Source organism: Schistocerca piceifrons, chromosome X, assembly GCF_021461385.2.
Source record: "Schistocerca piceifrons isolate TAMUIC-IGC-003096 chromosome X, iqSchPice1.1, whole genome shotgun sequence".
NCBI lineage: Eukaryota > Metazoa > Arthropoda > Insecta > Orthoptera > Acrididae > Schistocerca > Schistocerca piceifrons.
Window position 1 is genome coordinate 94,013,594 of NC_060149.1, and position 15,823 is coordinate 94,029,416.

At 40.7% G+C, this 15,823-nt stretch overlaps 1 protein-coding gene across 1 annotated transcript in view; it reads left to right on the forward strand.

Annotated features, from left to right (window-relative positions):
* LOC124721796 (RNA exonuclease 1 homolog) overlaps window positions 1–15,823 on the forward strand; it is a 225,800-nt gene that overhangs the window by 107,836 nt on the left and 102,141 nt on the right. The window contains exon 4 of the mRNA XM_047246918.1: window positions 6,594–6,710. Coding sequence (XP_047102874.1) covers window positions 6,594–6,710 — 117 coding nt within the window. The remainder of the gene's footprint in view (window positions 1–6,593; window positions 6,711–15,823) is intronic.

The following is a 15,823-nucleotide window of genomic DNA, read 5'->3' on the forward strand; positions in this document are numbered from 1 at the left end:
TCCTTTTCAGCGTGTACTTGTATTACTTTGTCATAAGTTCAGACAGTATGAAATGGTGTTCAGTATATCATCCATTCAAAAGTTGGCTGAATGGTGTGCAGAATGTGAATTTTACTTAAATCTGTGATTGAAATAATCATCAATGATTGAGCACAGTTTTGAAAGTGACCATAAAATCTAGTTTCATGAAATGAGGATCCCGTCCTTAGCCACCCCATATTTGGATTCTATAATGCACCTCCATGACAACCACTTTACTGAAGATTAAGATTATTTAAGTCACAATGTGGAATTGGGCACTGGACATAGAAAAGCAAGTAAGACTGGCCATAAAAAGTGAAAGTAGCTGCAGAAATGATTGTGTGAAGCTCACTGGCCATGTTACCTTTGCTTTTATTTCATTGGTCCAGCTGTAGGTGCGGCTCTCTTTTATGGCTGCTAGTTTCCATAGATATTAAAACTACCAAGCCTATGTATGTTAAACATTTGAGAAGCTTCTCAGCCTCTGCCTCTTTACAGAGTGAGACAGCTAATACAGGCCACCTAATATATATCCAGAATGAGTAAATATGTTGAGGTGCAGTTTTTGAGAATTTATAGCAGACTTATGGAGAATTTTGTGACATACACAAGTAATTTTTAACGTTTATAGCTGCTGAATTGTGAAACATTCTTTTTTAGTTTTTTTATGGAAGTGTATATTTTTTCTATGGTATGAGAAGAACCTTCGAACAGGACTTCAGTGATAAAACACGTATGGAACTTGATCAAATAGTAACAAGAAAACAAACAGTGCGACAAATCACTCTCCCTTCATCAGAAGAAGAGGTCTCAAAAACATCTGCCCCACTGTACCAAATGTAAGCAAACATGTTAACACAGGTATGAATTGTGTGTTTCTTATTTTGACTGTGATATCAAGTGCTCAAGATGTTGATACTGAGTATTGATACGTGCTGTAAAGGATTTCTGGACAGACAATACTGCATGTTGAATTTTATCTAAACCCACCGATAAAAGTCTAGAAGTGTTAAGTCTGGTGAGTGTGCAGGCCATATTGTTGTGTTTCCTGAATGACCAATCCAGATGTTTTGTTGAGATGGTCTATAATTATCTCTGCGGAATGTATCTACATATATACTCTGCTAGCCACTAAGCGGTGTGTGATGGAGGGCACAATTTGCGCCTGAGTCATATCCCCCCCCCCCCCCCCCCCCCTCCCCCTCTGTTCCACTCTCGGATTGTGCAAGGGAGAAACGACTGTCTGAACGCCTCAGTACAAGCTCTTATTTCCCTTATCTTTGAATGATGATCATTACGCAATTTGAAAGTTGGTGGTAGTAATATATGCTCTACATCCTAGGTGAAGATTGGATTTCGGAATTTAGTGGGCAGCCCCTTCTGTTTAGCGCGTCGTCTATCTGCAAGTGTGTTCCACTTCAAACTTTCTATGAGAGTTGTAATGCTCTCGCTATGGCTAAATGTACCAGTCACGAATCTTGCTGCTCTTCTTTGGACCTTCTCAATTTCTTGAATCAGACCCAAATGGTAAGGGTGGACGAACTAACGTATTGTAAGCTATTTCCTTTGTTGAAGGACTGCATCACTTCAGGATTCTACCAATAAACTGCAATCTAGAGTTCGCCTTACCCGTTACTTGTGTAATCTGATCATTCCATTTGAGATCATTTTGAATAGTCACACCCAGATACTTGATGGATGTTACTGCTTCCAAAGACTGATCATTTATTTTGTACTCATACATTAATGGGGATTTTTGCCTTGTTATACGCAGTAGGTTACACTTACTAATATTGAGAGATAACTGCGAGTCGTTACACCACACATTTATTTTCTGCAAATCCTCATCAACTTTCATGTGATACTTCTTTCCTGTAGACTACAGCATCACCGACAAACAGTCTAAGGCCACTGTCAATATCATCAATCAGATCGTTTATGTAAATCGTGAAAAGCAGAGGACCTATTACGCTGCTCTGGGGCACACCTGAAGTTACTCTTGTTTCTGTTGAAGTTACCCCATTCTGGACAACATACTAATCCCTGTCTGTTAGAAAACTTACTATCCAACTGCATATGTCATTGGATAGACCATAAGCGCGCACTTTTTGTAGTAGGCGACAGTGCGGAACTGAGCCGAACGCCTTTCGAAAGTCGAGAAATATGGCATCAACCTGGGAGCCGGTATCTAGAGCCTGTTGTATATCATGCACAAAGAGGGCGAGTTGTGTCTCGCATGACCGCTGTTTCCTAAAACCGTGCTGGCTTCTGCAGATGAGCTTCTCAGAATCTAGAAAGGTCATTATGTCTGAACACAAAATATGTTCCATGATTCTACGACAAATCGATGTCAGTGAAATTGGCCGGTAATTATATGCATCCGATTTTCTACCCTTTTTATAGATTCCTATGACCTGGGCCTTCCTCCAGTCCTGTGGAACTTTCCGCTGTTCCAGTGATCTCTGATAGGTAATGGATAAGAATGGAGCTATATTTGTAGCATAGTCAACATAAAATCTTACGAGGATACCGTCTGGGCCAGATGCCTTTCTGGCGTCTAAGGATCTTAGCTGTTTTACAATCCAGATACACTAAACACTATGTCAGCCATCGTTTCATTTGTTCGATAATTGAAAGGGGGAATGGTGCTGCAGTCCTCTATTGTAAACGAGTTTTTGAAAGCTAGGTTTAGAATTTCGGCCTTCTGTTTATCATCATCAGTTACATTACCCGTACTGTCAGCAAGAGAAGTTATGGAATTATTTGTAACATTCATTGATTTTACGTACGACCGAAATTTTTTGGGGTTATTTTTAGAATCTGCTGGTAAAGTATTGCTTTCAAATTCGTTAAGAGTCTCTCATTGTCCTTCTGACAGCTGCTTTCATTTCGCATAATTTCTGTTTGTCAGCGGTGCAGTGACTACGTTTAAAACGCCTGTGCAAAATTCTCTGCTTCTCAGCAACTTCCTAATATGTTTGTTGTACCAAGGTGGATCCTTTCTCTCCCCTATCCCCTATACTTTTGCTAGGCACATACTTCTCTAGCAACCAAAGATGCTCAATATCTTTGTGTCCCGCGGTGAATGCTTGGAGCTGACTATGAAGATATTCATTAATGACACTGCAGCTGGCTGCACCCTGCACACTCGATAGCTGCTGGAAGAGCCTCTTCCACATCCTGGACAAGCCCCCCCCAGCAAGCACACCGAGTGAACGTTGGACTTCTTCCCCGCTCTAGCCGCTATGTTAACATTGGAGCTCCCAATAACTAACAAACCCCTACCCCCACGCGCCTGTCCAGACCTTGCTGAAGGAGCAGCCACTATCCTGGCAGAAGGTGCAGTCTGATCTGGCTCAGTTTCTCCCCCAGCATCAGATAGCACACTGAATGTATGGGACATCCGTAATGGTGTTACCACATGGATTGCCTTATAGTGAGTGGAAAGTCTTCCAGTAACTGTGGCAGCATATCTGTATGGGCAGTAGATGTTTGCTGCACATATTGATAGACAGAGGTTGGTGTTTACCCACTTCCTTTAGCCAAAGCAGATATTCAACTGACGAGTAGTGCATATTGCTATGATTGAGTTGCTGATGGTCTGTAAATGATGCTTCATCCAGAATCAATATCTTGTATAGGAGCTCCACATCACTTTAAATTTTTTGTAGATACCATTCAGAGAGATGTAACCAAGTCTGAAAGTCACCGCCATGACACTGTTGATGGAGCAAAACGTGGAAAGGATTAAGTGCATTGGAATGTAATATTTGCAGAACACCCATTTGGCTTATCCCACTGGCACATTAAAGGTGTGTTGCAATAACATATGGGTTGTTTTACCGCTGCTGGTATGTTACTTGCATTTTTCTCATCAATTGTAGTTCTTTTTCACTAGCATATTTTATTCATTGAACTTCCTATTTCTTGATTTTTTTTTTTTTTTTAATTTTACAAAGACAGAGTTTGAGGGCTTGATATGATAAGGATATCTTTCAGCATGCAGCAGCCACTGCTGTAATAGTTTCACAATATTTGCCATAAATGAAAATCGTATCCTCTTCTTGACTGTCATATACATTGTGAAAGGCTGAATAGCTTCACGAGTAGTAGTCTGGTCAGTACAACAGCAGAGCACAGACTCATGGGCTTCGAGTGCACAAGGAAATACACAAACTCCACTAGGGTTACTTGTTTGCAAGGTTTGATACAGTGGGATAGACATTTTGGGGATATATTCGCCTAACAGCAGGACAGTGGTTTGCAGCGCTGTTACCTTGTTATTATTTGATCAAATTCCACACGTTACATCATTGAAGTCCTCTTCAGAGACTGTTTCCAATGTCGCAAAAGATACATATAGGTACATTTAAAATAATTCGGCTGCTATATACGTTAAAAATTAGATGCATATCTCTGAAAATTCACCACATTACTATAGTATTGTCAGTAACAGAAACAGTGGCTTGGAAGAATGCATTTGCTAAGTTCATAGAAAATTCATAAAATACTGCCTGGACAAAGAGATTATTGCATGCTTTTATCGATTCACAGACTGTGGAGGACAAACCTCGCCACCATAAGACAGAAAGAAATGCAGTAAAAAAAGTATTAAATCCATTGATTCTTGCCTATTTTTCTCTTAAGATTGTTCCTTGTTTCCTAAGTAACAGCCAGATGTATAGCTACAGCCTATCAGGGAACGCACAGATAAAAATTTGTAGCAAAGCAAACATGTAAATTTGAATGATTGGTTGTCAAACTAGCATCACAACTACACCATTGTGAAACTTCTTGGCAGATTAAAACTGTGTGCTGGACCGAGACTCGAACTCGGGACCTTTGTCTTTCGCAGGCATGTGCTCTATCAACTGAGCTACCCAAGCACGACTCACACCCCGTCCTCACAGCTTTACTTCTGCCAGTATCTCGTCTCCTACCTTTCAAACTTTACAGAAGCTCTCCTGCAGACCTTGCAGAACTAGCACTCCTGAAAGAAATTGTGGAGACATGGCTTAGCCACAGCCTGGGGGATGTTTCCAGAATGAGATTTTCACTCTGCAGTGGAGTGTGTGCTGATATGATACTTCCTGGCAGATTAAAACTGTGTGCCGGACCAAGACTCGAACTTGGGACCTTTGCCTTTCGCGGGCAAGTGCTCTACCAACAGAGCTCAGTTGGTAGAGCACTTGCCTGCAAAAGGCAAAGGTCCCGAGTTCGAGTCTCAGTCAGTCCGGCACACAGTTTTAACCTGCCAGAAAGTTTCATATCAGCACACACTCCACTGCAGAGTGAAAATCTCATTCTGAATACACCATTGTTGTTTCCCAGTTTGTTATTAATCTTTCAGCGAAGGAGATAGACAATGATCTTGTTTCCGTGTCAAATTAATACTTAAACTTTGTTTTGAATTCACAATATATACCAATTGTAGGCATTAGAGTCTGAAATAAAACATCTTAAAAAAGTGTTCGAGAAAAATAGCTGTAATAAAAAAATCAGCATGTACTTACCAAAATTTAAGGAACAGACAATTTGGGGGTTGGGGATGGGATGGGGGAGAGAGCCAGCTGAGAAACCACCTGCAGTCCCTTCCGAACATGGAACAGCTGATGAACATCAAACATATGCTACAACCTGTGAAAGACAGCCTCATTTTTGGGACACATGGATAATTGTAAAATCCCCTGTGAAGGTGCTATTAACTATATTGACCAGACAATTTGAGCAAAGGTTGAATGCTGTGTGGATACGAAGAAACTTTGAAAAGTCAGAAAATTGGGCTCCAAGAAATGAAGATCATGGTCCACACCACTTCATATTGGGTTCCATAGTAAAAGAAGCAGGGAAGATGGATTTTAGTGATGACATTGTAAACAGAAAATGAAGTTGTGTACTGGGCAGAGTGTGAAAATGGGTGTAGGAGATGATGGAGCAAGTTTGATCAGTAAAGAGTGGCATTAAATGCATAAACGGTGATGCGTTGGGGGGTGGCGGGACCGGGGGGGGGGGGGGGGGTCGTGTTTTTAGTTCTGATGGTAAGTGTAGTATTGTTTTCCAGTGACTAGTTTCCGTAAGTGTTAAAATTACCAAGTTCACATTTGCAACATTTCAGAAGCTATCCGCTCTCCGCATAAAATATGTGTATGGAAATAATTGAATGCTTGAGACTGCTAATTTGATTTAACAACTGAGGTGATTTATCCTTTAAGGTTCCCTCTGCGCTAATGTATCGATGGTTTATGTTGTATCTTATTCACACTGTTTGTTGAAAAAATTAATTAATCTGTTGCTTGGAATGCTTTACTTTTGTTTTTATTGATGTTAACTTGACTTTCAGAATCTGAAAATTAAAAAAAAAGGTGGATTTAGTACTCCCCAGTTCATGTGGACTTATGGTTTATTGTAAAAAGTTTATGAAAGACACTTATGTTAATGCTGTGCTCCTGCATTTCCTCATTTTTTATAGCTCATTCAATATGTGCTTTGTGTAAAATGTAATTTATCATTCTCGCTTTTAAATAACAGAACTGTTGTACATGTTATCTGATGTTGTGCTTGTTATGTTACAGGAAGAAAAAGAGGATGATAAACCAGTAATTGGAAAGAAACGGGTTGCTCATGAAGCTGCCCAGTGTGTTACCAAAAAGTTCATTATTCCTAAAAAGGTTGTACCAAATCCTGGAAAGGTATGTGTGATACACAAACGTGACACTTGGTTTTATTAAGAATTTCATAATGTGCAAATTCATTTTACTGAGTTCTCCTGATTTCACTTGAACAGTTTAGTAGACTTTGTTTCAGTTGCTTTTTGTTGTGGCCTTGAGTCGACTATTATTGCAGTAAATGTGGTATGTGGTATGATATGTTCCAATATAGGCTTAATATACTGTTTTCATAGATTGCAGCAATAGATGGAAACGGGGAATAGCAGACTGATAGGAAGAAGATTTCAGCGAGATCAGAAATGAAACCAGATAGGGGGGGGGGGGGGGGGGGGGGAGAATAAGTAAACAAACAAACAAGCTAACTTCCTGCTAGGTGGCAGTCATGAGAAGGGTGTCGGTCAACAGTTTGAGGACAAATTAGGATCAGGACTCCTGGTCCCAAATTTTGTGATGCCAAGTATGAGACTTGACCAGGTCATAGAGGATATTAAAGTAATATGTGGATATTTAAATGAGGAGGAGCAGGTACTAACAGTTGTTTGGGGGGGGGGGGGGGGAGGTGGAGGCAGTGGGTGTAGTGGTGGAGGAAGGGGGTTGGCAGGGTAGAAGCAGGTAACAGCCTTGCTAGGAATGTAATGTGTCACATCAGGAGAGACCTGGACATTTTAGGAGGAGCAACTATGCACACTAATGTGGGTCTTATTGATGTTCTTCGGTGGCATTATCAGTCATGGCTTGACAAAGTTGTACAGTGAGCTAACTGCGAACAGAGAGGCTTGTTGCACACTTTAGAGGGAACTTTCATTATAGCTGCACCAGTTGATGCTAGTGGGAAGTGGTAATACACAAAATATGATCTACAGTGTGATAGGTGGGGGACATACAGGTTAGCCAATTTTTTAGCTGTGAGAGTAGCAGGAATGGGAGGTTATAATCACACATGAAATTCCTGTAATTAGTGATGTGAGAGGAGCTAATTAAATTTTTTTTTTTTTATTAATGGCTTCATCCAGACAGGTAGTGCTGAAAGATCAAAATAACTGAAGTTTCAGATATCACAAAATAGAGAAATTGGAGAGAAATAGAGAAACGCTTAAATTTATGTTCAGTGGCTTCTTCAGAAATTTTTTTTCTTGACATTGCCATTCTGCATTTTACATCCTCTCTACTTTGCCCATTATAAGTTATTCCACTGTCCAAATAGCAAAATGCAACTTTGTGTTTCATTTCTTAATACAAATTGCCTAGCATCACCTCACTTAATTTGACATTCCATTACCTTCATTTTGCTTTTGTTAATGTTCATTCTATATCCTCGTTTCAAAATACTGTTGATTCCATTCAACTGCACTTCCAAGTGACCATCTCTGTGAGAATTACAGTGTCATCAGCAAACCTCAAAGTCTTTGTTTCTTCTGCCTGAGCTTAAATTGCATCTCCAAATTTCCGATTGTTTTTGTTCACAACTTGCTTAATGTACAGACTGAATAACACTGAGAAGTTACCACACTGCCTCACTTCCTTCTCAACTGCTGCTTACTTTTCATGCCCTTCAACTCTTTTAACTGCCATTTATTTCTATACGAGCTATAAATAACCTTTCACTGTCAGTGTTTTATACCCGCTATTTTCAGAAATTTAAAGAGTGTATTCCAGTCAACATTGTCAAAAACTTTCTTTAAATCTACAAATGCTATCAATGTAGGTTTGCCTTTCTTAAACCTATCTTCTAAGATAAGCCATAGGGTCAGTACTGCCTCGTGGTTTCAGCATCTCTCTGGAACTCAAACTGATCTTCCCTGGGGTCAGCTTCTACCAATTTTTCCATTCTTCTGTAAATAATTTGTGTCAGTATTTTGCCACTGTAACTTGTTAGGTAATATTCACACCTTTCATCACTTGCTTTGTTTGGAATGGAAACTGTTACATTCTTCTTGAAATCTGAGGATATTTCCTCTGTCTCGTATGTATTTCACACCAATTGGAGTTGGTTTGTATTGTGTGGCTCTGCCAAGGATATCAGCAGTTCTGAAGGAATGTCGTCTACTCCAGCAACCTTGTTTTGACTTGGGTATTTCAATGCTCTGTCAAATTCTTCTTACAGTGTAATATCTCACATATCATATTCATCTTCTTCCTCTTCCCTTTCTATAATATTGCCATCAAGATCATTACCCTTGTATAGCACCTTTATATAATTCTTCAGTGTTTCAGGTTACCCTTTTTCACTTAGTTCTGGTTTTCCATCTGAGCTCTTGATATTAATACAACTGCTTCACATTTCTCCCAAGGCCTCTTTAATTTTTCTGTAGGTGGAATCTATCTTCCCCCTAGTTGTACATGCTTCTATAAACTAACATTTGTCCTTTAGCCACTACTGCTTAGCCATTTTGCTTTTCCTGTCAATCTCATTTTTTTAGAATTTTGCATTCCCTTTTGTGTGCTTCATTTGCTGCATTTTTATATATTCTTGTTTTACCGATTAAATTCAATCTCTCATGTGTTACCCAAGGATTTCTACAAGGCCTTGTCTTTTTGCATATTTGATCCTCTACTACCTTCACTATTTCATCTCTCAAAGCTGCCTATTTGTCTTCTACCATATTCCTTTCTCCTGTTTCAGTCAATCACTGCCTAATATTCCCTTCGAAACACTCTGTAACCTCTGGTAACTTTAATTTATCCAGGACACATCTCCTTAATTTCCCACCTTTTTGCAAATTCTTCAGCTATAACCTACAATTGATAACCAATAAATTGTGGCCAGGCTCCATATCTGTCCCTGGAAATGTATTCCAGTTTAAAATCTGGCTCCAAAACCTTTCTCTCACCATTGTATAATCATTCTGAAATCTTCCAGTGTCTCCATGTCCCTGCCACATATACAACTTTCTTTCATGGCACTTAAACAGAGTGTTAGCTTGGTTGGTTGGTTGTTTTGGTGGAGGGGACCAAACAGTGAGGTCATCAGTCCCATTGGATTAGGGAAGGATGGGGAAGAAAGTTGGCCGTGCCATGCCGTTTCAAAGGAACCATCCCAGCATTTGCCTGAATCAATTTAGGGAAATCATGAAAAGCCTAAATCAGGATGGGCAGACACAGGTTTGAATCATTGTTCTCCTGGATGCGAGTCCAGTGTGCTAACTATTGCGCCACCTCGCTTGGTGAAGTGTTAGTGATGAGTAAATTGTACTCTGTGCAGAATTCTACTGGGTGGTTTCCTCTTTCATCCCTTTCCCCCAGCCTATTTCTTGCTATTTTTCATTCTCTTCCTCTTCTCGAGTTCCAGTAACCCATCACAGTTAAGTTTCCTTCCCACTAAACTATCTAAATAATTTCTTTTATCTCATCATATATATATATATATATATATATATATATATATATATATATATATATATATAAAAAAATCTCATCATATGCGGAGCTATGCGGCATACAAAAGTTGTTCTACAGTGGTGGGTATTGGCTTTGGGCCTATCTTGGCTATGAAAGTGTTTTCATTGTGGTGCTCATAGTATCTTATCCACATTTCTGTCTCCTTACTCATTATTAGATCTAATACTGCTTTATTTCTATTTGATTTTCAATTTATAACCCTGAACTCACCATACCAGAAGCCCTGTTCATCCTGCCACTGAATTCCACTGAAAATGAAATTATCATATGGCAAGTTTCTCACCTCCTCCCTAACTGTCACAGTACTTGCAATGGCTCCTGATGCAGTTTGGAATTCCTGTATGACAGTCTGGATTGATGTCTGCCTATTAAACATTATGACCCTCTTCAACTGTCGGCGGTCTCTGCCTGTCAACAGACGAGGTTGGTGTGTATGATTTTGTGTTGTATGTGTCCCTTCACATTTCCATTTCACTATCACATCAGAATCAGTGGACCTAAGGATGTTTAGGAGTGTGGAAATCTCGCATACTGACATATGAAACAAGTGACACCCAATCACCTGATCACGTTCGAAGTCCGTGAGTTCCGCAGAGCACCCCATTCTGCTCTCTCATGATGTCTAATGACTACTGAGGTTGCTGATATGGAGTACCTGGCGGTAGGTGGCAACACAATGCACCTAATATGAAAAATGCATGTTTTTGGGGGTTGGGTGACTTATTTGTCAATAATGATGATGATGAAATGATAATGAGGATAACACAACATCCAGTCTCTGTAAAGGTTTTTTTTTTTTTTTTTTTTTTTTTTAAATTACCACTACCAGTCACAAACTTTGTCAACTATTGTATTACCTATTTATTTAGCGACATTTTTTGAGGTAATACCTCATCTTCAGGCTAAATGGCATTACAAAAACAACTTTACAATAAGGTGACCAAGAGAGCCACAGAAAGGGAAACACCTCAGCACATCACAACGAGACTGCCACGCCAGAACAACAAAGTGAGTGACCGTTACAAAACATTTTTGTGCAAACATCAGTCCAGCTTCCAAAGTGACATCTTCCTCAGGATGACGACCACAGCATTTATGAAAAGATTATGTAACATCAGTATGACCTTATTGTAAAGTTGTTTTTGTAATGCCATTTAGCCTGAAGATGAGGTATTCCCTCGAAACATGTCACTAAATACATAAGTAATACAATAGTTGACAAAGTTTGTGACAGGTAGTGGCAGTAAAAAAAACCTTTACATATTTATTGAGACAGTCAAGGTCGAAAAATAGTCAAAATGACCCAGTCTCTAAGTGGAAAAAATCTCCAAGCAGTTGGGAATCTGACACTTGCCCGTCGCATGGCAGTCAGGGGTGGGGGGACACTGAACATCGCTAATCCCAACTTTATGTAACTTCAACCTATCCATTTCCCTTTTCAATTTTTCCAACCTGCCTACCCAATTAAATAATTTAAACTTTAATGCTCTGATCTGTAGAATTCCACTTCAGTTTTTTTCTGATTATGGCACCCTGTTGAGGAGTCCCTAGCTGGAGATCAGAATGGGCACTATTTCACCTCCAGAATATTTTACCCAATAGGAAGCCATCATCATTTAACCACACAGTAAAGCTTGCATGTCATTGGGAAAAGTAGCAATTGTAGCCTCCCCTTGCTTTCAGCCAATAACAATACAAGCACAGCAAGGCCATTTTGGGTGTTACAAGGCCAGATCAAACAGTCCCCCAGACTGCTGCTCATGCAACTACTAAAAATCTGTAGCCCCTTTTCATGAGCGACATGTTTGTCAGGTTTCTTCAATTGTGGTTGCTATCTGTATCACTGAGGCATGCAAACCATCCCACCTCAGCAGAATCTGTGGTTCCTTGGATGAAAAAAGAACTGGAAATTTAGATGACGGTCTTTGCCTGTCTGGGCACCATGTAAATATAAGAATAAAAATGTTGGATATTGAAGATTATAAATTAGCAGCTACACTATGTGATCAGAAGTAAGTATCTGGACACCCACAAAAACACGCATTTTTCATATTAGGTGCATTGTACTGCCAGGTACTCCATATCAGCAACCCCAGTAGTCATTAGACATTGTGAGAGAGCAGAATGGGGCGCCCCGCGGAACTCACGGACTTTGAACGTGATCAGGTGATTGGGTGTCACTTGTATCATATGTCAGTATGCGAAATTTCCACACTCCTAAGGCACCCCTAGGACCACTGATTCTGATGTGATAGTGAAGTGGAAAAGTGAAGGGACACGTACAGCACAAAAGCATACAGGCCAACCTCATCTGTTGACTGACAGAGACCACCAACAGTTGAAGAGGGTCATAATGTTTAATATGCAGACATCTATCCAGACCAACACACAGGAATTCCAAACTGCATCAGGGTCCATTGCAAGTACTGTGACAGGCGGGAGGTGAGAAACTGGATTTCATGGTCAAGCGGCTGCTCATAAGCCACACATCATCTTGCTTGGTGTAAGGAGCATAAACATTGGACGATTGAACAGTGGAAAAAGTTGTGTGGAGTGACGAATCATGGTACACAATGTGGCGTTCCGATGGTGGGGTGTTGATATGGCGAATGTCCGGTGAACATCATCTACAGTGTGTGTAGTGCCAACAGTAAAATTTGAAGGCGGTGGTGTTATGGTGTGGTTTTCTGTTTCATGGAGGCGGCTTGCACCCCTTGTTGTTTTGCGTGGCGCTAATACAGCACAGCCTACATTGATGTTTTAAGCACCTTCTTGCTTCCCACTGTTGAAGAGCAATTCGGGTATGGCAATTGCATGTTTCAACATGATCAAGCACCTGATCATAATGTCATAATGCACGGCCTGTAGCAGAGTGGTTACATGACAATAACATTGTGTAATGGGCAGTCCTGCACAGAGTCCAGTCCTAACCTGAATCCTATAGGACACCTTTGGGAACGCCGACTTCATGCCAGGCCTTACTGAATGACATTGATACCTCTCCTCAATGCAGCACACCGTGAAGAATGGGCTTTCCCAAAGAGACCTTCTAGCACCTGATTGAAAGTTTGCCTGCAAAAGTGGAAGCTGTCATCAAGGTTAAGGGTGGGCCAACACCATATTGAATTCCAGCATTACCAATGGAGGGCGCCATGAACTTGTATGTCATATTCTGCCAGGTGTCCAGATACTTTTGATCACATAGTGTACCTATTGCAGAAGCAGTAAGGCTAAAGAATTAGCTGCCATGTATTTACAAAATCAAAACTGTAGATACAAGTAGTTTCCACCAGAATAAGACTAGGAAGCCTGTGCATGTGAAGTTGTAGTGACAAACACCACAATTATAATTAGTACACTTTACGAATCCCCTCTTGGAAGTTTTCAGAGGTTTTTACAAAAATTTGAAACCTTATTATGTCATTTGTTTGAAAAATGGAGACAAATAATAATTTGTGGCGATTTCAATATTTTTTGGAGTCTGAGCAAAGAAAGGATGGAAAAATTTTACTTAACTTTTACAGTGTATCTTCAGTTGTAAATTTTGCTCGTCATAATTGTGCAGGGCAGCAGCACCTTAATGGACAACACTTTCTTTTAATTACAGCTCTTCTCAAACACCTGAGTTCAGCAACATTTGCTCTGCATGTAATTGCTGATTTTGGTGATGGAAACATCAGACTTCTACTTTTTTTTGATTTCATATAGAATAATATCCTGGGACAATTCCACCCATACACAGAGTTATTTATTGCACATAAACATACTGTAGGGTTAAAATCTGGTGTCCAGCCTTGAACTTCATGTTGGCACCTGTTTAATAAATCAGGCATACTAACAGCAACCTCACAATACATTTTACTCTCTGATGAATTTTTTTGCGAAGAATCAGTCATTATTTGAAAACAGTAATTGCATTCATAAAAATAACACTAGGTACAAAAGCCTTTACTATCCACAATATAATGCCCTAAGCAGGTCAGCATTTGTTTGCTGGGTATTTGCTTGGGGACCCGGGGCTTCCGGAGCTAAGGACTGTAAGTGCCACCAGTCCTCTGTCACCGTAAACGCTGGGCATGCTTCAACAACTGCTGTGTGGTACAGCGGTGGAATATTGTGTGGCACAGGGAATGGGGACAGCCTGAATTGTGAGGAGGGTAAAAAATCTATAAAAAAACCACTCAGTCTTTAGGTGTGATGCGCACTGATGAGATGCATGGCTATTGAGGTGGAACAGTCATTAGCAGACAACTTCTGGGGAAACTGCTGCATCTCAGTTGTATAAGGCTTACACAAGCAGGCAGGGCTCTGTCTGAGTGGACCATTATTTTCCTAGCTGCTTGTGGGATGTGGATGGAATGCTCCAAGTTTTCTCCTCTTCCTCCCAGCGGAATGGATGGGGCACTGAAAGATACTAACACCCAGCCTCACAAGAGGGCTCATTTAGCCAGTCCTTCTGACTTGGGGATTTTTCAGAGTTCTTGCGTTAGTAGCAACAGAATGCGTAGTGCCAGCCAGAATGTGTTTTTAATAGTTAAAAAGAAAGAGGGCAGCTTTGAGAAAGCTTCCCGGTTCTGTATTCAAAAGGGTTTAGAGACACTGATGGCACTTTCAAATCTGTCAAGCGATTCTGCAATGTTACACTGTTGGTAGAAAGCTCTAGTTCCCAACAACTATAAAGAACCTCCAGAAAGCTAAATGCCTCAGGGAATATGCAATTGAAACTTAGCTACACATCACCTTGAACTACAGCAAAGTTGTTGGGCCATGCAGAGATCTGGTAAATGCTCCCAAAGAGGAACTGAAAGCTGACGGGCCCCAAGAAGGCATTGCTAACGTACAAACTATAATGAAAAGGGTTGATGACAATCTGATTAAATCAGACTCGTGTATACTTATTTTCAACAGCACGAAACTTCCAGAGCACATATGGGCATGTTCTTTCACCTAAGCATGCAGCTATATGTTCTTAACACAGTGTGATGTTTTAAGAGTTGGCGCTTTGGGCACACCAATCTAAGGTGCAAGGCGGAAGCCACTTGGGGCAAATTTGGTAAGGCTGCCCACAAAGGAGTCAGTAGTTCATCTTCTTCAAAGTGTGTAAATTGCTCTGGAGATCACCCTGACTGGAGCAGGGACTGCAGTGTCTTCCTTGAAGAAAGGAAGATACAGGAGAGTTAAAACAATGAAGTGGATGCCATATAGTGAGGCCAAAAAAATCTATAAGACCATGCAGCCCCCCCTCCCACACACACATACATTTGCTACCTCCTTTGCTGAAGTTCTTAAACAGCCAGTTCAAAAAGCTGATGCTCCTACAAAAACAGAGGTTGCTAGTGTTAGCACTGGTAGCAGTGTTTGTCAATGCCCACAGTTCTTGAACAGCTGACTGTGCTTTTGGCTACAGTTGGTCACATTCAGGCTGCTGCTTTTAGGTGTAGTGGTGGTGGAGAATCTAGCATGTCGCAAGTGACATTTAGATGTTCCTTGTTTCACCCAAGGGCTCTGGTACTGAGGCATCTCCTAGTGTAATCGACACAGAGAAGTCGCTCTCACAGTGGAGTACGTGGCAGATGGTAACACATTTGCACTTCTCAAGGCACAGACTGGTTGTCTGGCTTCGCCCATTCACTCTGTGGGTGCCCAGGAGGTCACTCCTTCAGCAGGGTCTGAGCAGGCATATGGGAGGGAGGGTTTTATGGAGGCAGTCTTGCCTGCTCATATCAAGTGTGCAG